General features: G+C 38.0%; 3 protein-coding genes across 12 annotated transcripts in view; 1 reads left to right on the top strand and 2 right to left on the bottom strand.

Annotated features, from left to right (window-relative positions):
- Positions 1 to 788: 788 nt before the first annotated feature.
- Positions 789 to 7,956, top strand: LOC143208930 (fibroblast growth factor 1). Of its 5 annotated transcripts, none has more exons than XM_076423917.1 (6): positions 789 to 1,166; positions 1,769 to 1,936; positions 4,065 to 4,284; positions 6,779 to 6,966; positions 7,025 to 7,128; positions 7,368 to 7,956. In XM_076423917.1, exons 3-6 carry the CDS (start codon positions 4,070 to 4,072, stop codon positions 7,554 to 7,556), a joined length of 696 nt encoding a protein of 231 aa, XP_076280032.1. In that variant the 5' UTR covers positions 789 to 1,166; positions 1,769 to 1,936; positions 4,065 to 4,069; the 3' UTR covers positions 7,557 to 7,956. The 5 variants fall into 5 exon arrangements, with proteins under 5 accessions (XP_076280032.1, XP_076280029.1, XP_076280031.1 ...); XM_076423914.1 differs by having other exon boundaries at positions 1,769 to 2,283; XM_076423916.1 differs by having other exon boundaries at positions 790 to 1,166; positions 1,769 to 1,926; positions 7,368 to 7,955.
- A 1,045-nt stretch (positions 7,957 to 9,001) lies between these two features.
- On the bottom strand, positions 9,002 to 13,920 carry LOC143208931 (uncharacterized). 2 transcript variants are annotated; one of them, XM_076423918.1, is made up of 9 exons: positions 12,836 to 12,853; positions 12,604 to 12,701; positions 12,121 to 12,526; positions 11,773 to 12,045; positions 11,668 to 11,684; positions 10,889 to 11,580; positions 10,252 to 10,371; positions 10,099 to 10,185; positions 9,002 to 9,744 (listed from the first exon to the last, which is right to left on the bottom strand). In XM_076423918.1, the coding sequence occupies exons 6-9, from the start codon at positions 10,959 to 10,961 to the stop codon at positions 9,602 to 9,604; spliced, it is 423 nt and encodes a 140-aa protein (XP_076280033.1). In that variant the 5' UTR covers positions 10,962 to 11,580; positions 11,668 to 11,684; positions 11,773 to 12,045; positions 12,121 to 12,526; positions 12,604 to 12,701; positions 12,836 to 12,853; the 3' UTR covers positions 9,002 to 9,601. The 2 variants fall into 2 exon arrangements, 1 of the variants encoding a protein (XP_076280033.1); XR_013009008.1 differs by lacking the exons at positions 9,002 to 9,744; positions 10,099 to 10,185; positions 10,252 to 10,371 and adding an exon at positions 10,378 to 10,539 and having other exon boundaries at positions 12,121 to 12,701; positions 12,836 to 13,920.
- Positions 13,921 to 21,159: 7,239 nt separating this feature from the next.
- LOC143208649 (photoreceptor-specific nuclear receptor) overlaps positions 21,160 to 24,675 on the bottom strand; it is a 28,451-nt gene continuing 24,935 nt past the window's right edge. For all 5 annotated transcript variants that reach the window (XM_076423235.1, XM_076423236.1, XM_076423240.1 and 2 more), the window contains 4 exons: positions 24,375 to 24,490; positions 23,848 to 24,059; positions 23,237 to 23,525; positions 21,160 to 22,442 (listed from right to left, as the gene is read on the bottom strand). In XM_076423235.1, coding sequence (XP_076279350.1) covers positions 22,204 to 22,442; positions 23,237 to 23,525; positions 23,848 to 24,059; positions 24,375 to 24,490 — 856 coding nt within the window. In that variant the 3' untranslated portion in view covers positions 21,160 to 22,203. The remainder of the gene's footprint in view (positions 22,443 to 23,236; positions 23,526 to 23,847; positions 24,060 to 24,374; positions 24,491 to 24,675) is intronic.

Below are 24,675 nucleotides of genomic sequence, written 5' to 3'. Positions count from 1 at the left end.
CAGGCAATTACTAAAAACGTTCTTTAAATATTAAAATGTACAATTTATTAACATATTGTACATTGAATTCTCTTTAAAAATTCATGGTTAAAAATTCTTTGTTTTTCTCGTAAAGAAGTTGATAGGAAAATTTCGATTTTAGTGGAAGATAGCAACGATTCCCAAAAATCTCCACGAAATAATACAACGATCTGTCGAATCGGTTTATTGGCATCGTTAATTTGAGTACTCTCTATTAATAGGCGAGCACCTGCTTCGCTATGCTTCACATTGTAGCGTAATCGAGCGGCGAGAAACAAACTTATTTTTTCGATAGAACGCCGGAACATCTCCACCCTCGAGAAATGCGTTGCTCACGAGCATATTTAACCTTTAATTAGTGCACCCCTTAAACCGCTTGTTAACGACGCGCCGTTTCTAAGTGAAAGCACTGTATACAATAGAAATTATCTTCGAATCGATAGTCAAATGACACGCCAAACTAATTTGGTAAAATGACACGCCAAACTAATAGTACAATTTCATCTACATATATCTATACAAACGGTTATATTAGTAATAGTTCCACATTAAATAATTATTAACATAAAAATAGAAATTATTCACTTAAGGATTAACTCAATTTCCTGGAAATAGTTCGTACTCAAATTTGCATTGAAAATTCTATACATTGACAGCATATAATACAACGCTGTACATTCTTTGAATTTCAAATCTTCAATCGACTTCCTGTTTTCCCTGACTGAACGTTATATCAATGTCGCCATTGCGTTCAAAGCAACTGGTTTGCAGGAATGGGAAATATTCCGATTGCGTCAGGAAGGTGTACTTTTATTGTAACTTTCTGTTTCCTCGAAACGGGCAAATGTCCAGCGAATTACAAAACTTTCCATCTACTATATTTTCCATTTGAGGGGAAAAATACGTTTGCTCTCTACAGTCCTTTTAATCACTCCAAACGATGCGGTCTGATCTCTGGTGATCCATAATCCAGTTAGAAGTTTCACAGTGAAAAGTAGTGGTTGTTCGAGACGATGCGAGTGTGCTAACCACAACAGTTGTTGCTTGTCAAGGAACCACGACGTGTCCCATAGCGGTTAACGAGTCTCCAAGCATACTAGACTTGGTAAGGGTCGTGTTAACTAGGTGCATCCATACATGTAGACGTAAGCATGAATTCTATATTACTTTCACATATTTATTAACCTCGCCCAGCATTATTTTCTTCATCAATTTTTGAAAAAAATTTTCTTTTTAGAAATATAAAATATACTTTTTAGAACATCTCTATTTTTCACTCCACAACTAAACTCAATAGCAGTGACCAATTTCGAACTGAAACAACTCTGAACTTAGCCTTTCAACATCATTATTTTTTAGCGATTCTACAAGAGCGTATTCTTAACTATAATTTACTTAACTAGAATTTTTGAATTCTCGTACATTCTCGTACGAGTTTCTGCCAGGATTTCGCATCCCCACTGTGCACCGGTTCAATTTCGCTCGTCCCTGTAATCCCAATTACAACGTGCCTGCGAGAGTGACGTTCCGCGCGGAGAGTTCATCAGTCGATCAAAAACAAAAAGATCTCCGGTTCTGTCAAATGCGAGCAGACACCCGGAAAAGCGAACAGAGAGGAACTAACGAACCGCGAAACGTCAACATTCTCTCTCGGCGATTGTCGTTGATAGGTGGAGTTACAGAAAATTCGCGCGAGCGCGAACGTGAGCGCGCCGGTAACAAAAGATCTTTCTTTCTTGTTCTTCAGGTTTCGCCGCGTGTCCCATTTTTAATTTAGTCTACCTCGGATTGCTGACCACTGCTGACTACGCCGTCTACCAATAGACCGGCGTCATATCCAGTATTATCCAACGAAGCTCTCTCGGCGGAGCCGGCTCAGTCGTGTGATAAACGTGGAGCACCTAGGTGGGTAGAGGTGCGTCTGCACATCCATCGACGGTAGTGAATCGTTGCGGCGAACAATGTGCTCGTGGACCTCGTGAAACGGAACTCGACCTGTTCAATAGACGTGCTAGGAAGTGTTGCAAAACCAGGACTGTCGTTCGGCTACCGTGTTTTTTTGCCGGCGTTCTGACCGGCCCGACACTGTCAGTCGGAAAACCGTGTCCGGAACTTCACAGAGGCACTTGCTCCGCTCGTTCGTTTCCTCGTGGATCTTATAGTTCCACTTATTTTTCAGTGAGTGTTGCAAATATAGAGAATCGTGCTTTCCATTCTCAACGTCCGACTCATTTCGTTCTCCAAGCTGCGCTCTCGGGAACGGTAAACATTTGACCAATATTAGGTAATTTCACAGATTCCATTTTACTCCTCGCTGAGAACACTAACACTTGAAGAGAATGAAATAAAATTGATTTTTGGATCGTTGGGAACCGCCTTAAATGACGTTTCATGACACTAATAAGTAGAGTGCGGAAGTTTATTATATTTTTCAGAGAGAGAAGGGGGAACCAAATAAAATATTATTTTCAGTGGTAGTAGCCTTTGTAGATCAGCAATACTATCAAAATTTGACTAAATTCTGTCGAAGGATATATTCCGGCATTTTTTGAAAATTCTCAAAAGCCGTAAATGCATAAAGATCCGCTGTCTAATAGCAATAATAATGCACAAGGAGTAGTTGCACTGTTTTTTAGTGATTGTTGCAAGTATAGAGAATCGTATTTTCCATTCCCCGGGGTTAACGACGGTGACCAGCATTTTTCCTCTCAACGTCAGACTCATTTTGTTTTTTCAAGCTGCGCTCTCGGAAACGGTAAACATTTGACCGATATTAGGTAATTTCACAGATTCCATTTTACTCCTCGCTGAGAACACTTACACTTGAAGAGAATGAAATAAAATTGATTTTTGTATCGTTGGGAACGCGAACACCCCCTTAAATGACGTTTCTTGACACTAATAAGTAGACTACAGAGGTTTATGCAATTTGCAATTTTTCGAGACGATTTTTAAGATGGGGAAAGGAAATAAAATATTATTTTCAGTGGTAATAGCCTTTGTAGATCTGAAATATATCAAAATTTGACTAAATCTTGTCAAAGGATATATTCCGGCATTTTTTGAAAATTTTCAGAAGACATAAATGCAACACAGCAATTTTAAAAATGATCTTAATTGTTCTCCATGGCATCGCTATGATGAAATACAGCAGGTTTCGAAATCAACAGTGCAGTAGAAACTCTACTTTGATTTAGTATTGCGAGTGAGCGTAATCCGGCGTTTTAATTAACGCTAAATTAAAATTCATAGCGAAAGTATTATTTACTTAGAAGCTTCAACGCAGAAATATCATTTATCTTGGGAATATACATATATTTCGTGTGATATTATGTAATAAAACGTTGAGTACCTGAGTTTAATTGCTATTAGAAAAGAACAAAGACGGACTTTCCACAGTAAATTGGAAAGTAAATTGGAAATCTGGTTAACTGTGTCGGAATTGGTAATACTATACGCTTCGAAAGAGACTGGATATTGTTTCTGATTCAAATCAAATGAAATGTTTTTACTGTTTTAAATTTCACCTATTCATTTTTGTCATAAATACACAAAATCCGCTATCTAGTAACCTAACATTAGATCGAAAATTAAATAGACCTCCTTTGATCTATATTAATCGGGTATCGAATATGTAAATAGACCTCCGATAATATTTATGGGACGTTGTCCTATAATTAAAATCTGAACTCCCGTATTAATGTTACATGGATTGGCGCTTGTGGCTGTGTCATTGTTTCCTCGATCATGTAATTGAACATTAACAGACCGAAACCACCGTTAGTCCCTTGTGCTTCTTCTGCTGGTAACCTGACAAAAAGAAACGCTTCCACGACACTGTGATAAAAATACGTTTAATAGAAATGAACTTTTATAGTGAACATTTATTGCGGAAATGTTGCAGTCTATGTTATTTTAATTAATATATCACAACAGATTAAAGATCGAACGTGTAATGAACTGTACGAATGATTGAACAAACTATAACTTTCAATTTCAACAAATACGAGAATTTTGAATAATGTTTGAAACACTAATTGTAGCTAGAATGAGTCTCCGCTGGATTCACGAAAACTTGGAAGCGCCAACATGCGACGAAGAATGCAGCGACATCGATGACAGTTGCAGTGACGACAGCTACGATTCGGATCTATCGATCGGCGAGGAGAAAGGGACGAAGAACGAAAAGGAGATCAATGGTGATCGCAGAGGGAAACGGGAGACGAGACGCCACACGACTACAGTGAAGTTCGATGAGAATGGGTATTTGCCAGTAATTACGAACTATCGACAAAGCTCAATCTTTGTAATCTTGTTTAAGTATTGATCACACGCCCGGATACAGCTTAAGAAGTTTCAACTGATAGTTCCAACATTCTATCGTTGATTGACCAATTAAAATTCAATTGTAATTACGACTACCTACGTTGATAGAATGAATAGTTCATATGATCAAAATAGTTCATAAAAAATCCAAGATAATATTCCTAACAACATTCATGAATCTTTATCACTTATTTTATAATCAATCAGTACTTAATATTAATTGATGTTTTTGCAGTTCAATTTATAAATATAGAAGTCAAATAGGAATTCATATTATGCATTTAAATTTTTGTCGAGATAAAAGTTAAATAATATTATTAAGCACATATTTGCTATAAATGCATAAAATCCTTAGCGAACCGGTAATTCGTAAAAGATTATTTCTATTAATTTTCGAGTGTATACAATTACAAGTAATTTAAACAAAAAATAGTAATTTGCAGAAAACTATGTGCGAACGTATTACGACTTTGTTTGATGTCAATCAAATGATAGTTCCACTATCGGCATTAATATTCTCAATGATGCACGACCCGCTGACATTGATGAAAAGGCAATGCATATTTTACAGTAAGTTTCCCGCAAGCACAATGTGCCGCTAAGTCCGCGGACGTAATTTCCCTGTAACGTGTACACTACAGCAGGCGTTCATTAATCACATGAATCGATTAACTCTACATCCCGTGCGCTGCTAACTTAACAGTTTTAAATTTGTTATCAACTTCCGCGGCTCTTTCGATCTGGAACGATTAGGACGAGTCGTACGAGAAAGTAAATTGATTCCTGTAGGAAAAAGAATGACAAATATTCATCAGTAGGTATCGCTATATATGGTTGAAGGTGCAGCAATAAATATCCAATCTAGCAAATACGTCCCTCGATCACGACATTGACGATGAACGCATAGTTACCCTCCAATACTCGGTACGATCTGAACAGATTGGTCACTTGACTCGATTAACTTTCAGCGTTGTATTGTTGCAGGGTCACTAGGTGTAGTAGGTACCGTTCGTGTTATATCATTACCGACATTCGAGAACCGTGGCAACCGACAGAACTGCAATTCCGCTCGAATTGCATTATAGCGCACGCACGACATGTCCCGCGAAATTGGGATCGACGTTTATGAACGTGCTCGAGTTCTAACAAATAGATCGTGCCGCGTGTAATTAACGGAGGCGTATTTGCGCAATGTCAAGACGTAATCCTACTAATGTTGAATTTTAAACATCTCGCGAATTTTTGCTCCATCAAACGTTCATGCCATTTGTTCGAAGGGTCTCCAACTTTAACAGACTCAATTTTCCAAATTTGAAACTGGATCAGTTGTGTTGCTTATTTTTTATTCTGTGAGCAATCCAATATTAAAATTATTTCTAAATGTTACTATATCGAAGCGGATCCATTTTAATAGATTCAATGTTCCAAATTTGAAACTGGCTCGCTTGTACAGCTTATTTTTAATTTCTGTGAGCAATCCACTGTTAAAATTCGTGTCACATATTATTATTAGACTGCGGATCTCTGTGCAAAATAAAAATATTTCGCGTCGATTGTGAGAAAAAGCAGTTAAATCAAAATTCATTTCACCCCTTAATAGTCTTTTTACGTTGAAAACGACATAACGATATTCTTAGATTTTTTTATATTTCACCCAGTTAATTTCTTCGTGAATGCATAAAAAAGCGAATGAATATACTCGGTGTTAAGTGTACTGCACCTAATTTATTTACATTCTCGACGAAATGAAACGAGATGTGTAACATGTAACGTTACATACATTATTACCATTTTTATCTTATATAGAAAAATAAGGAAACAATTTGTCATTTGCCAGAGTGGACTGCATGGATTAATACTTTCCTTATTCAAGGTGTACAACACTGAGACACCACTGCAAACATGCAAGGAATATGAATGTATTCGTGTCTCGTTATCGGTGCCATTAGCTTGATTATTATCAGTTGACGTTCCGCTTCTTGGAGTCTATCGGCATTGCCATTCTTCCCCTCGAGCGTACGTTTAAATTTAACAGGGTTGGAAAACATCAACACTGCAACGGGCACGCTTCATTCACGAAGCTCACTGACCTGAAAAGTCGATCGGCCCATTTTTCCAAACGCAATGATATGTTATAAATAGCACGCCATCTTCGTGTGTCTGTTCTCATTAAGTTTATCTATTAAGGGTTAAAATTATTATATCGTATAAGACTACCGTGTAAGAAAAGCAACTAATAAACTGCACGACACACATTGTCACTGGAGCGAAAAAGATACAGCACAGTAAAAGTTAAGGGGGTATAAACCCAGTTTTATACGGCGAAGCTTCAGCTTATGAGGTCAACCTTCCAGCAACTATAATTTAGCGAACATATTTTGTGCAACGCTATATGGTTCAAATGAACACTTTGAAATGTCCATTCTTTCAGTAAACCGCATTTTGTGACAACTGGATCAGTGAAACCCCCACCTTGCGTAATATGGGATCCGAAGAAACTCACGGAAAATCCAGTCTACAATTGTCTGGTAATCAAATTCTTCTGTCGGACCGGTTACCATCTTGCTGTATCAAATTCGGGCCGCGTTTTGGGTTTAAGCGGTACCAGTGAACCACATGGTAATTATGATTATTCATCATTTACGAAGACATTAAATAATATACTTTTAATTTTTAGCCTTATTTCACGTTATACCAGTTGCGTTTGGTATAATTCGAATGCAGAGCATCGAAACTAGTTTTTACCTGGCTTTCAACAAAAAGGGTCGTCTGTACGGAGAGGTGAGATCATGCGTTTTAAGTATAAAAAAAAAAAACAAATCAATCTGAACTAATAAAAAATTTCGGTATAGGAAGATTACATATGTAAATTTGCCCATTTTTAACAATATCGTAAACATTACAGTGAATTAATTTAGTTTAGAATAATGTGATGCGAAATAACTGATAAACTCATTTCTTTTTACTGTCATGATGATGGGCACAAATGATTGACTGCGTATTTTATGCATGTTTTATAGCCGAACGTAAACAAGGACAACACAGAATGGGAACAATGGAACGTTGGTTCATACGACGCATTTCGTTCGCGAAAATATGCTAATCACGGATGGTGGATAGGCATAAAGAAAAATGGACGGGCAAAACCGGGACCAAAAACACGTTGGGGCCAAAAGGCGATACAATTTTTAGCTGTACGTCAAGATTAATTTTCACACTCCTGTACCTAATGCCTCACATTGTAAATCAATGATTTGATTAAGTGACGAAAATTCTATGGATCGAGAAACACAAAAACGATTACTATTGAACAGTTAGCTCTGTCGTGGACCATTTAGATACGAGTTTCTATGGTACTTGTGAGATAAATAAACAACTTCGTTACCTTCCAATAGAATATAATGTTTATTATAACACTGTTACTCAACAACGGAATAGTTTGGGATTGTGCATTCTGCTTGTGCCCTTCAACTGAACCTTCAAGTTACAGTTCCAAATTGCAGTACATTTTTCCTTATTTCTTTTTTTCAATTTAATAATATTAGTTGTTGATCGATCATGCTGCGAACAAAGTGTACCGACACTTCGTTCGCAGCATTCGTACGAACGCCAATCTGTATTTTATTATATAATAATTATATATGTAATATAATATATTTATATGTAATTACTATTTATCTCTTTTTGTACACCTACATACATTGTATACAGGTATATCGAAACCCTTAAGCGAAAGCCTCAATTAAAAAACGCCGGTGTTTGATTAAATACGGTAACTACAAACACTTATTACCCTCGCATATTATTCCGTAAATATCAAATATGCTGCCAGCAATCAACTTCAACAAACGCAATTGAAAATATCAATAAATGAAATTTAGCCGAGACGAGACGCTAATAAAATATAATAACAGTTGTTCGTGAGTAATTATGAGTATCGTTCGATTTTCGCAATTAATTCTTTCAATGCCAAGATTCAAACATTTATATATACTTTGAGGTAACGGTATAGTGTGGTAATCAATCTAGTATGATCGTGATAACAATTTTGAGGATCAACAACCATCAGAGAGTGCCAATAATAACACCAGTATAGAAAAAAGGACCTTTTTAGATCAATTTCGATAATTTTTCAAGTGGTTCAGGCGATCCTGAGATAAAAGGGCACAAAAGGAGCTTCCATTTATAGTTCAATCAGATTTACAACCTCACTGTATCGTTACTACGCAACAAATATAGTGATTCTCTGAGATGTACAAAGCAAAAGCACTTCATCAATTGAAGAATTCATAGTACACCTCGTAATTTGTATTGCTTACAGCGCCACCTCAAGAACACTCAACAGAATCACTAAATTCGTTGAAATCTGAGCTTGGAATAACATTTTCCATTCGGATACGTATGCGTCTTTCTTTCTAATACTATTTCTTATAAATAGACTTCTTTTTAGAGCTACCTCTTATAAATACATTTAACATGAGCAACCATTAGCTTAAACTGGTCACCATACGTCTGCGAGTCGAAGGAATCTTTTCAAAACATGGATCTGATGTCAACAATGCTGTCCAAACATTAAAGGGTTACATACATCTAGAGAAATTAACAAAATTGATTTGTTATCTTTCATTACGATGCATGTAACCTCCGATGCGTACTTGTTCGAAGCCTATAAATGTCCAACTCACAATTGAATTGGTTTTGTTAATATATATACTTAGCATCGGAAGAATTAATTCCGTTCCTTCTGATCCTAAATTTTCATAAACTTTATAATCGTTGAGATTACACGCCTCTTACACACCTAGCATAAATCAATAAATTAAACTGCAGTATATAAATGCAAAATGGAATTCTTTGGCAATACATAATAATTACAAGCACGTTGCTTTCGAAGCAAAAAGCGTACAAAGTGACTGAAGGAAAAAGTAAATATGTTCGTTCCACGAATATTCGAATGGACAATGTCCAAAATTCTTAAGAGAAAACAAGTATATTTTCGCTCATATATGCCGTCCTCGTAAAAAGTATCTACACACTAACAAAACAGGAATTACCTGAATAAGCACATCTATTTTATACGGCATCTTGACATCTCTTATATCTACAATAAATTTGTTCTTTCCCCTTTTAACTTGATTTTTAATAAGGTGTTATAAAATGAAAGCGTGTACATACGTTTTACGAAGATCCGACGATCACATTATTTCAAGATCCCTGTTTTTTTCTGAATTTTTCTCTAGTTTAAGACATAGATTCACTTTTTCTTGGTGTTCGGGCTCGTGGACTGAAAAACACTGGATGCAGACATTAAGTTTTCGATATACTGATTCAGTACTTGATTCTCGCTTCTCAGTTTTAGGTTCTCCTCCTTCACACTGTCCACTCTCTGCGACAAATCTGAACAGAAGAAGCAATAGGGAAAATTCAGCTACACGATTTATCAGCGTGAGGTAGAAGATAGAATGAGAGCGATTGTTGTCTTAGAGAAATTCATAAGTAGGCTGCGGATCTTTAGGCATTCATGGCTTCTGAAAATTTTCAAAATCTGCCTGAATATAAAATTCCAGAGAATTTAGTACAATTTTTATTTATTTTCGAACTACAGAGACTACTACCACTGAAAATGAGATTTTACATGATTCCACTTTCTTATAATTCATAATTCGTCTAGAAAAATTAAGAATTGCATAAACATTCGCAGTCTATTTATAAGTTATAGAGGTTCGACTGTAGTTTAAAGATAGTTCTTACCATCTAAAGTATTCTGGAGTTCAAGAACTTGAGCAATTAATCTAGCCTTCTCCTCTTGTTCATCAGGGCTAATATCAGGATCTAAGCCTGTAATAAAATTATTATATATTACAAGAACTAGCTTTTACCCAAAGGGAACTGTTTAAAACGTACTATTAGGACTACAGCTGCCATTCGTGAATGTCGAAGGAATGGAGTCCATGCTGCGTCCTCTGCCTAGCGCATCAGATAAGTGACAGCTGTTATCTAAAATTTCTTCTTCGGGAATAATCACTGTGCAGAAAAATACTTATAAACTTCATAATTTCTGTATAAAGAAACAGGGTTAAATAATGAAATAACTCAAGAAAATGTGACTCTAATCTAATAAAAACATTCAAGATCCTAATGCATCAGATAAGTGACAGCTGTTATCTAAAATTTCTTCTTCGGGAATAATCACTGAGCAGAAAAATACTTATAAACGTCATAATTTCTGAATGAAGAGTTCAATAATGAAGGGTTCAATAATGTATAACAGCTAAATAAACACTTTATTCAAGAAAATGTTTATTCAACAATAAAGGAGCATATAATCATTTCCATAAACAATGTTAAACTAGTTGGGTTTAAAATCGTACGAACGATATACATTTATATAAGATTTGGAAAGTGCTAGACATCGATACACTTGGCAAATATGTAAATATTTGATTCGAGTGAAAACGGAAGGGAGAACAGGTTATAATCGAGTGAGGAACGATAATGCGATTAGGAAAAACTGTGAAAAACGTGGATACAATGTGTTCACCTTGTGGGTCGTCGTCTGCCAACGGTATGCTATTCATGTCATCTTGAAGTTTGGCTGTGACGGATGTAGACATCTTGACGCCGAAGATATTCGGTTGAAAGAAATAATACACGACAGAGAAACCTGCGCGCAAGGTTCGACGGTCGACTCGAATTTATCGATCTCTACACAAAACTGACACAAAATTTGTCGCACGTTCACGAGACAAATATTCAATACGAATTCTCGACTAGTTTTTAATCGATTCCGAATATCCCGATTCTGGATCAGCCAGTATAACTTCGTGAAATCTGCATTTATTGCAAAAGTGATTCAACGTCGTTTGACACCATTTGTCATTCACTTCCTCACTGACACCTGCAGGCGTGTTGACTCACTATTACTTCTGCATTATTCAATAAAACGAAACTAAACTCTGTGCAACAGATCTGTGTAAATACATAATTATCGACATCAGACATATGTAATATTCTCTGCACCTACATACTTATATCTCGTTTGTGATGCAAGATACTAGATTCTTTCTAACATGCGCAGATTCATGTAATGTCAGCAGAGAGGATAAGAGAGTGCTCACGCCCGGGTCTGAGTTGCCACCACTTTCTGGCACGCTCACGCTTAGCACGGAACAGCTCCTAAGCGCATCGTAGAGCCCGCTTTTACCACGAAACAGCGACCATACCATGCAGCCACTGATATGTTTTAGCATGAAACAGAACCTTTACTAGCCTTAGGAATAATAATAATAATAATAATAATAATAATAATTTTTACGTTACCGTAGGAATTTTGATGCCTGTAACATAAAAATCGAATGCGTTATTTTGAGGAAATATGTGCCGATATATATATACCAGAAATAAACTGGCCAAAAATAAACTGACCATCAAAGGAGCATAGCGCCTCGAGCTGCATGTACGCATCTTTGAAGTATACTTCCTCGATGGATGTTCGCGTTACCTCCGCGGATATCGCTTGTAAAAACACTTGCTCCATTCTCGAGCAATGCTTTATGACCTGAACTTTTGCGGATGCGATCATTTCGGATACAGCCACGTACAGATATCGTTTCAGCTTTTCGCGACTCGGCGATCTCCATTGTGCGACGACATATGTCTAAATCTCGCCTGGCATCTCCAGATACGGCAGAAACTTTTCTGTAACAGTACATTTTTTCTGAGCAACAGCAATTCAAAATTTCACAATTCCATTGAATTGATTTGAATGAATACCATGCAACAAGTTGTACAGCTTCGCTCCTGAAACCGCTGAAGTCTTTCAATCTGGACATTACTATCTCTTGTAACTGTTTGTAATTGTACGGTTGAAATGTTAATCGCGTAAGGCCCAACCGTGACGTAACACGGCCCATTAACACTCTTTCAGGCAAGTAAATGGTATTGGCAATGGTCACCACGATCAGCTGTGCTGTTGTCTTTATTGGCCAATCTAATAGATTGTATACGACATCCTTGCGCTTCGTGCACAAAAAGTCGAGCTGCAATAACAATTGGTGGAACTGTTCAAAATAAATCATACTTCATCTACAAGAAGCAGCATCATTTTAGAACTGGCCCTGTGAAACCTCTGCTCGAGTACACGATAAGCTTGCTCCTGGGTAACTGTTCTACCATCCAGCTGTTTCAAAATTTGCACGTAAGACTGTCTCGGTTCTGTTAATTTTATTCCATTAATGGCAACGTAATCAAAGTTACCTAATTGGCCCTCAATTATCAGTTTCTGCAAGCATCTCACAGCCTCGTTTACAGTTGCAGTCTTTCCAGTCTCTGGTACTCCGCTTATGTATATGCACCTGTGAAGAATGTTCATATCATTCTTATAGTTTTATAAAACTTAAACAAAACTTTAACTTTACAAACCTACCTCCACAACCCTTACATTACAAACTGCGGTTTACAAGATAGAATTTTCTTAATCGATACGTACCCTCCACTCTTGTCTTCCAATTTTCCTTTGAGGAATGTGAAGATATTATTGAACTCCTCTTCTCTGCAAGGCAAAGACTTTGGCACAGCGCTAACGTGCAATCTAGACATAGCCTCCTGCAAGGGTGTAGTTGGTTTCAGTAAGGCGCTGCATCTTTTTCCGATCGAGGGTGTTAAATTGTTAGGTTTCAGCGAACGCGATTTAGGGGTGCTCGGTAGAACTTCATCCAGTTGCGCTTCAATGTTTCTTCTTATACTATTTTTCTTTTGTGGCGTAGAAGCTTTTTTTTGTATTATTCAAGGATTCTGACGAACCGCAATGATAAGAAGAAAGTCTCAGGGGTGGTCTTCTCGTTCTAGCTCGTGTTAATATTTCATTCCCGGTTCCTAAATTTTTTAATTCCTTTGAGAGTTTCCCTCTGGTAAATCCAGAATCGCTTTTACTATCGTTACAAGAGCTTTTGTTTTCTACGTCCGAACAACTTTTTCTACTCTGTTTCAACCCTCGATTACCTTGCGTTTTGCGTGTACGTTTTTCGCACTCGGAATCGGTATCAATTTTGCACAAACTCTGTTCCGTGGATCGTCTTAATTTAGTTTTGAGCGACACTTCCTCGTCGCATAAAATATGCTTTTTCTGTAGCGCGTAACGAACGCTATCAAATAGATTTCGCGGAGATCGTTTTCTATGCAATTTATTCGTAGCCTGTTTAGTTACGCCTTTCGAATCGGAATCGGATTGTGCATCAAGGGCTGCGAGTATCTGATTGTCTGAATATTTATTTAATTTCGTAGTCATTGCAATACTCTTCTGAATATATTTACACATCTATTTTGCACAGTACATTTCAAAATATTATTAATGCCTTTTTATAAATACACTTTCTAACATTTGTTCGTTATCTGACATCAAAGAAATGAAACGTCGGTATATAAATAGAAATATGTACTTAGCAAACGAAAGACAACAATAAACACACGTGCACACACGTATACTATAACTATATATCTAGGTATGAACCAGTATGAACATGGACATGAACCACTATGAAATGAACCGCCAAATTTTTGTTTTCGTAACACATAGATTGAGAGGATATAAGAACGCGCACGACCGAGATTTTTCTGCCCCCACTTTTGTCGGTATAGACAGAGATAGACCATACCCACTTTTAGCATGGAACAAAACCTATACCACCGTAGACTGCCAGCAGTGCTCACTGAGCACTCTCATTTCCTCTCTCTGATGTCAGTAACGCCGAGCGCGACATTGCACTTGCAGGGGCTGGCAGCTGGCAGTAGTGGCAGTGTAGCAGTCTTTAATAGTATCTCGTCGGTGCGCTAGGTGGCATGAGCATTTCTACCGACGAGATTCGTCGGTGTCAATATTACAATAGAGATTCACATTATCGACATCTGCCAACATTATCGACATCCGCCACAATGCCCGTCGAAAACTTACTTTTCGGAACAACCATTGGAGCTTCTATTTCATAATCCACCATTCATTTTATTCTAATACGTTTCCCATGAAAATGATATACATTTACATGTCTATACAACCTCTAAAGTACAACTCTATACAACGACACCCTAAATATTGGTAGTCGTTTAATCGCGCTGTACAGTGACATAAGGGTACACCATTTCTTCCATAAAACAGATAGAAAAAATCGTACATGAATTTTCAAAGAGTTGTTGTAAAGAGGAGGTTTCAATCTTCAAGTCCATGGCAATTTCATTTACGAGAAAAATTTTTGAAAGCTTCTGGTGACGTTTGAATTTCCGCATTTTTTAGGAAAAATGAGTTTTCAGTTTCTCTCCTGTTAGATCATGGAAAAATATTTTCTATGAAAATGAACGGTGCTATGCAAAAGTAGAGGCTTCAAGCTTTGCAGTAAGGCCACACAGATGGTTGTACTATTCGTATTTACGAAATGATCACAATTGAAATATCACATGAAAATTTCTCCGTTTTTGAATCCCGATTTTTAAAATATTGCTAAAATACATAAATGAGTCTGCAAGCTCTAAGAACGAAAAATGTCTTCTCGAATTATAATAACGAATGTATATAAACAAACGGGAGAAACTTGAAAAATTATATCCACATTATTGCCTGCTTAAATAACTTTTTTTATCCTCTAGAAACGTACGTTGCGGACGGTTCAAGTTATAATTGATTTCCTCGCATACACGGAAAGGATGGTCCGCCGTGTAATTTTAAATCCTGCGTATTCTTTCCCTTCCATCCTTCAAGGCTTTGAAGTTCACTGTCTAAATCCTAGGAGGTCGAGGAGCTTAAAAAAGGAGCTTCCCTCCCTTTGACGCTGGATTTCACGCAAGGCTAAGTTATGCGAAGATGCTTCTTGTTTAAGCGCAAATTGGGTTTGCTCGATGCCAAGTAAGAGCCCTCGCGGGGCACAAAGGTCCTCGTCCTTGAAATTAATTCGCAAAAGAGACAAAGGCGTGTTCTGCTCGTCGTCGAGCATTGTTCAAGCTTCACGGTTGACGAACCGCTGCAATGTGCTACGCGATGAAGTAGGGTAAATGTACCTATTATCGCGGGTGTACGTTTTACTGCGGTATTTTTATCCAATAACATTAAAATACGTAAGAACAAATATTTTGCCCTGAATGAATTTGTACAATTCAATGTGGGAAATTGTCAATTATTCTCATATTTTTGTAATCTCAGGATTTGAGAAAACATTCTTGATAAAAGGTAAAAATAAAATCACTTTTCTTCTATCTCCGATCACCAAAGGACTGTTGTTTATATGATTGTAAAAGAAACTTCTCTTGCCTTTTTAATAAAAAAATTAAACCTTCGGCATTACGTACATTAAAGTGAAGAAGGAGCCCATTACTGCGGCACAAAAATCAGTAGGAATGTCCCTAATACTGCGATGCGAATTGCAACTACGATGAGAAACGAGCTCCACTTCAGTCTAACGTTTTAGGTAAGGTACCTATTCGAATACGATTCTCGGTAAAGAGTATTATACATAGATAAGATAGGAAGATATGGCAAAAATTAAATCTACGAGGTTTTGTTTTCAAAAGAATCGATTTTTAAAGATCCATCAACTTTGCCATGTTCATCGAATTTTTAAACTGGATTTTTGCAAAAACTAAACCTCGTATGAAAAATGTTATTCTTTATTTTCATAAGCGTATATATACATATAAGCATATTTGCGGTACAACCAAAAGATTTATCGTTCTCGTTGTTTATAGTTTATATTGTACCAACTCTCGTGGTTTATTTGGTCCTGTCCGGTGCCCGTCGAGTTTGATCGATTTTTAGTAAATCGTCCGAGGTTATATGGCAGAATTCTATCGTGCCGGACGCCGACGCACCTATTGATTTTACAGGAGAGGCAAAATGAACGAGAGGAATAAGGGAGGGCAAGGGGGTAAATGTGGTCCGACAGTTCCTTCTGACCGATGCAGCTTCATTTCCCGGGACCGCTCACTTACAAATATTCTTTTCGCATTAACGGAAATCTGCTCGACGATATAAATAAAGTTTTTTGAATCTGCATCAAACATTTACGACTATACAACTTGTTGACCATTTCTTAACACCATCTGTACCGAGCACAAAATGTGATTGATGGACGTCGCTTTATAAAAAATGACGAGACTGAATTTATACATATAGAGTTTTTGCAATTTTTATAAGATTTTGTGCTTCATTGAAAAAAAATGTCGACAAAAATGGCGGCAGCTGTTGACGTTTACAAAACACATTAGATTTCTATAAAACGTACAGAACGCAGCAACTTTAATTCCTATCAGAAAAGGATTCGATACGTTTGCTTGGCGGCTGTATTTGCATAAATCACTTGGAATTGTTCAACCGTTAAGTGAAATTAAAACCAAAAGCGGCGACGTACCTATTTCTGTGTAGAGTTGTGACGCTCGTTTAATGACCATCGATTATCATCGTGAATTTAAATTACGTGCGAACACAATTATGCTGACGTATCTCGGAGTTTTGTCGGATTCATCGGTCACGAACGATTCGATTGAAAACAAACAGAGGTTCCGAGGCAAGCTTTTGTTTGACAAACGCTGGATAAATAATTATAATTAGCGGAGGAAAATATATTCGCGAATCGCGCGCTCGTAATTTGTCGATAAATTATATTTCATTTTATTAAACATAGCGAATTATTAAACACGTCGGAATTATCTTGAAAATATGGAGCGACGTTGTGACATTTCCAATCTCGGTAAAAATGTTGTGAATACGCATTTTTTTACGAGTATTCAAACTATTTAGTTTTAAGTAATTGTATAATTACTTATTATTTGTAATTCAACCATTAGAGATTCATTTGGGTTCGAGCAGATAGAATTGAGAAAGGATTGAACGAATTTAAAAGTATCGCTATAAATAAAATTTACTTAATATACAAATTTAGTATATGTATAATTATAATTTAATCTTAATGAAAATTTAAACGAATTTCATCTTACTCAAATTTGTAAAGAAAGAAGGATAATTTATAGGATAATTTATACGATTAGAATTGATACACGGATTTTTATTTTGCTGATATTCTCACCCTTGCCTAGTAAATATTTGATGGTGGGGTCAGTAGATTTCAATTTACAGGGAAACGTGAGACTCGGGAAAGTTCCCAAAAATTTTTCATCCGGCCCGCTTGAACTCCTGAATTCGCTACGCTGGCTCTGACACTTAAGGAATCTGATTTTCTCCTCACGTATATCGAAGGATTACTCGGGTATTCGTCTTCGAGCAGGACGGCCACTTCATTTCGGATATCCACAAACAACGGTCGAATCATCCCTTCGATCCTCCTGTTTTTCCCTACTTTAACTTCGTCCCTTATACCCCTCACGAAGCTAGAATATGAAGCTGTTCTTTTTATTATCATGAAGGAATCAGGCTAAATCAATTTTAGACGAGAATCTCTAGATTATTCGTGTCTAAAAGTATGCAGTTCAAATGTATTTAAGGCAAAAACATTGAAATTATTGTTCGAGTGAGGAACGTTCAAGTGCGTGTCATTTTGTCCTGCGTCAACCGATTTCGATGAAATTTTCAGCAGGAGTATAACTAACATAGATGTACAAAACATATATTTTAAATTTTCATTAAGGGCCCAAATAAGAAGTTAAAAAAAAATGCCTTTTTTTATTTTTCCATGTAACCTTGTAAATTATAATTTTCGTAATTTATAATCAATGCTTCAAATTGATAATAAAAAATCAGGTCGTTTGGTACAATTATAAAAAAGTTATTCTGTTTTAATGGGTGTACGAATACTTTCGTCCCTCACTGTATATTGTTCTTGATAATTGGAAGTTGCAGATACCTGTATATGGAAATGTCATAACTAGACATCGGATCTCTATGCAAAATATGAATTTTCTACCTGAATTGCAATGAACTGTAGCGAAATAAAAATGTAATTTCTGCCTTAGTAGGTTGAAAATAATGTAACAGTATTTTTAAATTCTTCTAATGTTTTTTCCTGTTTGAAATTACACCAAAAAATTGTTTAAGATCAATTCGACTCAAGGAACAGTCTTCCGAGGTACATTTGAAGTGAAACTGCCGAAAACGATGAATTTGATGCGGAAGAAATTCGACAAAAATTCGTGCGTAGGGTTAAGGAGTTAACTTCCGATCTGGTTTTTTGAGCGGAGTTACGGAGGCCGACGCGGCAGCTTCCGTTTCATGTGAAACGATTTGAGAACCGTCGCTTTAAAGCCCCACTTATCGAACGCCTAGTTGGTATGATAATGTAATAAAATAAATGGAGGTTGCTGTTTCCGAGCGATATAGACTCTGCGCCCGTTCCTGTCCTGGTGTTCGGGCTTCTTCGTTTATTCGACGACGACGACGAAGAAGAAGAACACCCTCTTCGTATTTTCTTCGTCGCTCTGGTGCACCTTCGATTCTTCCATCCTGTTTCCGTTTGGACCCGTCGTTGTCCTGGCTTGTCCTGGTTGCTCGCTCTCCGACCCACTCAGTTTCATTTCAGCCAGCCCTCTCTCGCATTTTGCCCTCCCCTCAGCCGCCGTCGGAGGGGTTGAAACGAGAATCGAGACGGTAGAAGGGAATGGAGCTCACCTCGAAAGCGAAATACAACAAGTCCCGCCGCCATTGCTGGGTCACCCTTCAACAGGAGTTTTGTCGTTGCGTGGGTGGGGGTTTGACAGCCCTATGCGACGTGTCACCCCCTTTCGACCCCGACTGCCTCGGTTTAGGGAAAGGGTGGGGATCCATGGTAGATAGAGAGAGGGAGACAGCAAAGAGGAATCGAGGGAGGAAGATGCATTTATCGTTCGAGGAGAATATCAGAGAATAGTGTAACGGAGGAAGATGCAGAACAGGGTTAACGCTTCCAAGATGGAGAAAGAAGGAGAACGCAGTTTGTCATCAGGTAAACCAAGGGAGTGAGAAAAGAGATACAGGTCGGAGAGAGAGGGATAGAGGGTGCGGGATCGAAGGGTTGGGTGCAGTTTATTTATAGGGAGAAAGCGAATGGAAGAAGGAAAAAGAAAGCGAGACGAATGGTAACATGGAGAGAGGGATGAAGAGAGACAGGTAGGGAGAGAGGTCGAAAACTCCGCCCCTGCATCCGCAAAAGCGAGTCAATACTATGACCACCCATCCTTTCTCCTACGAATGCCCTCTCGGTAACCCGCGCTGCCTTCCGCCTCCCTCTCTATTCCCCCACCTCCCTCTCGCTCTCTTTCTCTCTCTCTCTCTCTTTCACCCCTTTCTCTCTTTGTGCTCGAGCCACAGGATATCGAAATTCGTTACGTGTCGTAGCGAGAATCCTCGACTCGAAGATTCCCGACGCGGTGTCATGAAGCAAACGCGTGTTTTCGGCTTGTGGCGACGTAGAAATCGGAATCGGTTCGGAAACGGTGCTGGGTAAATGTTATTCAGGCTAACGAGTCAATCCAATTAATTGTTATTCGGGAATGACGCTGATCAATTTATTCGTTATTCACAAATTACAAATAAATTGTACTTATTCGTTCTTTAAACTTTTCGAGTAAAAGAATGATTGATGAAAAATGTAATTTCTACACAAATTAGTCCGCAAATAAGAAATCACGAATGGCAAATAACGAGCAAGGCGAATAACTTGAATGATAAATCGAATAGTGAATAATTATTTATTACCTACTTTTGTTCAATGAGTGCCCAACACAGTTTGAAAGGAGTTTGGCGCCTCCGTCGGCTTTCGCGTCGTAAAAAATCGTATCACGTCAATTGCAAAAAACAGAGGTTAAATAAAAATGTGTTCCATGTTTTAATAACTTTGATAAATTGCGAATGCAATTGCAAAGAATGTAACAAGATTCTTAACTTCTTCTCCAACATCTTCCGTTTAGTATTTCAGCTAGTCATTATTATGATAGATATGTTGAATATCAATTGAGAGTAGTGTTTCTACGATTGCAAAAATATAGGAGACGTAGAATATCACGGGGAGTGATTTCCAAAGAGCCCCGAGTCGAAGGAGCATTCCGGTTCGAAAAGTATTAAGGGTGTCTCACCCCCCCCCTAATGCCGGGGCGTTTAACTCTCCGATTGCTTTGACAACTTAAGCAGGCCCTTAAACCTTGCTGGAACCTCGATGTAATTTATAAGCGACCGAGGGGGTAATTCCGTTGGGGACCGTCAAACTGCCATGTGGCAAAACCCCCGAGGGAAAGTCAGGGATTATGCGGTGATAAATAAATATGTACGTTTATGCAACAACCACCGTGACTCGGGGAATCCATTACACATTGGGACGCTAACAGGCGTGTAGCAAGTCAAATTTCGATTCGCCGGGATTCTCCGTGCACCCTCCGTTAAATAAACAGAAATTAAAGCCGTTCGGGGTCGTGATCTCTGGCTCTTGACACGGAGCAAGACCCGAGTGATCTTTCAGATCAAAATCTCAAAAACCCGTATGTTCATTTCTACATTTTATCCATTTATTATTGCGAGCACCGTATACATAATCTTCGCAAGTTTATGAGAATTACTGTGATTTAGATTGTGTATTTATTTATTTTCATTGTAATTTTTACTAGTCTCTGTTTAGAATTAAATCTACCGCTGCCGGTCAAAGGACCGGTTTTATATTCGTCATTTCAAAATTATTGAAATTATGAAGTTGTTTACATGGAAATTGCTTGGATACATTTTTTTATTCAACCACATATTGGGGTAAAAATTGCACAAAATTTAAATAAATAGAGCCTTGTGGATTTAAATGGCGATACAGCAGGTTGTAATTAAAATGGCAGAGGTCGGGGAGGAAATCAATCCAGACAAAATACTTATGCATGTATAGTTTTATTACAAGTAGTTACGCAATCGTTACAATACATGTCACGTGACTCGGTACCTAGACTTTTACAGCAAATAGTATCACAACACGAAATATGCAAGAAAAGCACAGACGACTATTTGTCTTTACAATTGTCGTCGAACTGATACCTATTACTCGTACATTGAAATCCTTATATCGAATAATACAGGAACGAAAAACAATCGAGAACAAACGAAAACTACCCTCTACCCGCCTCCCTCGAATCTAAAACATAATTTCGTCAGACTTTCGTACAAAATCGTTTCAGGGGCGCGTGAAAACGATAAACGCAAAACGAGTTGGTCAACACGTCGAACCTAATGTTCGATAAACATTTCTATAATAAATAAATGTGTGTGTGTATATATATATATATATATTTATTTCTATCGTTCTTACACCGCGATCGAGCGTTTCTCGTTCGCCTTAGATACCGTTGAATTGTTACCTAAATACTGTATGCGTCGATGCGTTACCGTTTCTCGAAGTATCCATCGTTAATCGATCCCGATCTAGCGGAGATTGATGCATTCGAAACGGGATCGTGAATCGAAGGGTCATGCTTTGGGGCTTTATCCTTAGGCCAAACCTTTCTCAATCGTAGAAACGATCGACTACAATTGATCCAGCTCGTACATTTGATCGGCGCAATAGTTTCATTCGTTTCCTAATCGTTCGTTAGTCTCCTCCCTATCCAAAGAGATATTCCCGTGATAACCTATACTTTTTTTTTTCTTCGTGTTACACACATTAAAGTAGTTATGTCTGATGAAGGAATCTGCGTTAAGTTCCTCGAGGATCGCGGTCCAACTTCTCCGACAGCGGACAGTCAGTGTCGTCTAAATATGAATGAGTTAAATGCATCACAGACATAGTTTAAACATCTCCAGTGGAAGAGTGCGGCTTCACTCACTTCGCGAGTGGCACTGTATATGTACATTGTGTAAGTATCGACTTTTTTGGTAACTGGCGGAAAGAAGTCCTTCCGATCGATGGTCCTTGGATGCTCTTAATTTTTGTACATGTCGCATAAGACTTTCTCCATCGGAGTGTTGCCGATCGTTCTATGAAAATAGATCAGTTCGACACGAGATGCTGGCACCGTCCTCAACAGTGGCAGCAATAATAACAACCTGCCGAATCGTGCTGGATTGCCTGGTTGTTGAGCCCTCGCGTGTTGACCTAACATCACCTGCGCTTGGTCCTGCAGGTTCTCGATCTGGCTAGAGTCTTTCAGGCCGCGGGTCTCTGCAACAAAAAGCGGAATTGTTGCACGGGCGGGGCTCTCACGATTTTTGCAACTTTATCCGTTAACACATTACCGATCGGTGATTATCGTATAATTTTGAAAAATCTATGGTACGCGGATAAACACTTTTTAATGAAACCTACAATAGCAACAGTAATTTTCATTGTGAACTAACAAGTCACCCTCAATAACGTCATCTAATAGTTTCATTTAAGATTGTAATGTAAAAGAAAATTTCTATTCCTTCTTTTGGTACAGCAGAATTATTGAGAATCCTATTAAATTTAAAGTGTTAAGTCGACACCTTTGTTTACGCTTGAAACACTAAATTTAATGTTTTGAGACTGTAAGTATTGCGAGTATTTAAAAGATAAAACTTTATTTTATGCAAACCTGATATATTTGTAGAGGAACAATGGCCGGGGAAAATTAACCCAGTACGATTCAGGGTTTATTAATTGGGTATTGAATGTTTTTCTAAGATTAAAAATTTTCAATAATTTTTAGTTTAGAACTATTAAAGTTATACAGCTACTTCTATGGGAAATGCTTCAATACATTTTTTTATTCCATCACATACTGTAATAAAAATGGTACAATATCCAAGCAAATTCTGTTTTGTCATATTTGTGAGGTAAAACACTCACGAAAAAATCAAGTCAAGATGAATTACTGTACTTCCAACACGTTACACGAGGTTCTCTCGACAGTGCGTTCATCCTTCTACTCGCCGACGTATTGTTAATCGAATTGGCAAACTTACTTATGGTTGCCGTGGAACAAAGTTACCAACCTGGTCTGAAGAGGACAATGGCTTTCATGCAGGCGAACTCCGCAGGATCGACCATGACAGCTTTGTATCTCTGCAAAGTGTCGTGCAAATGCCTGACATCCGCTGCAACCTGGCTCGGTTTGCCCGTGGCGGTTTGCATGTGAATTCCGGAATGCGGGTGCGGTTGCGGCGATAAAGTCAACGCTGTCAGTTCTGCAGAGTTAAAGAGGGGCGACGACTCCAGTGGAAGGCACCACTGTACCGCGTTCAGAAGGAAAAGCTCGGACCAGGCTTCCTCGAGAAGGATCACCTGGGGTCAACACACAGGATCATTCGAAACTAGAACACTCGTATAACTTTTGTTCGGAACATTTGTCGATATCGTTAATCATTTCGGGGACATTATTTGGGAGTGGAAAACAATTTGTACAATTAACTCTTTGCACTCGGAGCTATCTTCACTCGAGAATTAAACATTTCTTCCGGCCTGGAATATTTTCATCCTGAATGATTTTCGAAATTTGGTGGATACGAAATTGATGTAATGCCTCATATCAATAATTGAGTACAGCAATTTTTAGTGGCGCCTCAGAGTCACCACTCGAGTGAAGGTTAAAATAATGCTGACAAACCTGATCTCTGAAGGGTAGGCTTGCGAAGGACGGAAGATTTTTCGCCCATTTCACAGCCATAAAGAGTAGTCTCGCGCTGGTTTCGTAAACTGTTTCTGCACTAGCGGGAGAGTACATCGACGGAATCACAGGCGGAAGTTGCGTGCACCCGCTCCTTTGAGGCGTCAACGGCTCCTCGTTAGTCACGTCTATGCTATCCTCGGAGGCGTTTCCTGTTTTCAAAATTTATAAGAAACCTGATTAAAGCGAGACTCGAGCCTAACATGACAAACAAAATTTCGAAATAATTCATATTAACATTTTAGCTACCAGAAATTCATTAAGGAAATATTCTCGAATTTTTTAAGCAAGAGTACATATTGAGAATTCAAACAATTACATAATGTTTTCGACTCATTGCATAATATGTATGGTAAAATGAGAATAAACTGCAATCGAGCACAAGAATGCTTTCTAGAATTATAAGCGAAATCGTGAATAGTTAATTAAAGAGTTAATTAACAAAGTAAGAGAATGTGGATAGCTACCATCCGCGTTATCTTGTCGAGGTGACGCCGGAGGGTTCGTCGAATTTGTAGTCGGCGGTACAGTGGGCAGAGGCAGTGGTGTCGTGTATCTGGCCATAGCTAAAGACACAGGTGGCCTGAAACATTTTATTCCGAATGTTAATCAAATTTTTCCCCATCTTCTTCGTACCATTTATTTTTAACGTATTATCGAGACTGAAATTGTTTGACCGAATGTTTGATTGAATTCTTCCGTTTCTTCTTTATACCATTTATGTTTAACGTATATCGGTATTTAAATTGTTTGACTGAATGTTTGATT

The sequence above is a fragment of the Lasioglossum baleicum genome, chromosome 5, assembly GCF_051020765.1.
Source record: "Lasioglossum baleicum chromosome 5, iyLasBale1, whole genome shotgun sequence".
Taxonomy (NCBI): Eukaryota; Metazoa; Arthropoda; class Insecta; order Hymenoptera; family Halictidae; genus Lasioglossum; species Lasioglossum baleicum.
Note: the sequence above shows the minus strand (reverse complement) of the source record. Positions and strands in the feature narration are given on the sequence as shown.

Coding starts and splice junctions, on each gene's coding strand:
- LOC143208930 (XM_076423917.1), top strand. CDS start 4,070: ATGAGTCTCCGCTGGATTCACGAAAACTTGGAAGCGCCAACATGCGAC. Junction 6,967..7,024: donor CGGTACCAGTGAACCACATG/GTAATTATGATT, acceptor TTTAATTTTTAG/CCTTATTTCACGTTATACCA. Junction 7,129..7,367: donor AGGGTCGTCTGTACGGAGAG/GTGAGATCATGC, acceptor CATGTTTTATAG/CCGAACGTAAACAAGGACAA.
- LOC143208931 (XM_076423918.1), bottom strand. CDS start 10,961: ATGTCTACATCCGTCACAGCCAAACTTCAAGATGACATGAATAGCATA. Junction 10,186..10,251: donor TGGCAGCTGTAGTCCTAATA/GTACGTTTTAAA, acceptor ATTTTATTACAG/GCTTAGATCCTGATATTAGC. Junction 9,745..10,098: donor ACTCCAGAATACTTTAGATG/GTAAGAACTATC, acceptor TCTTCTGTTCAG/ATTTGTCGCAGAGAGTGGAC.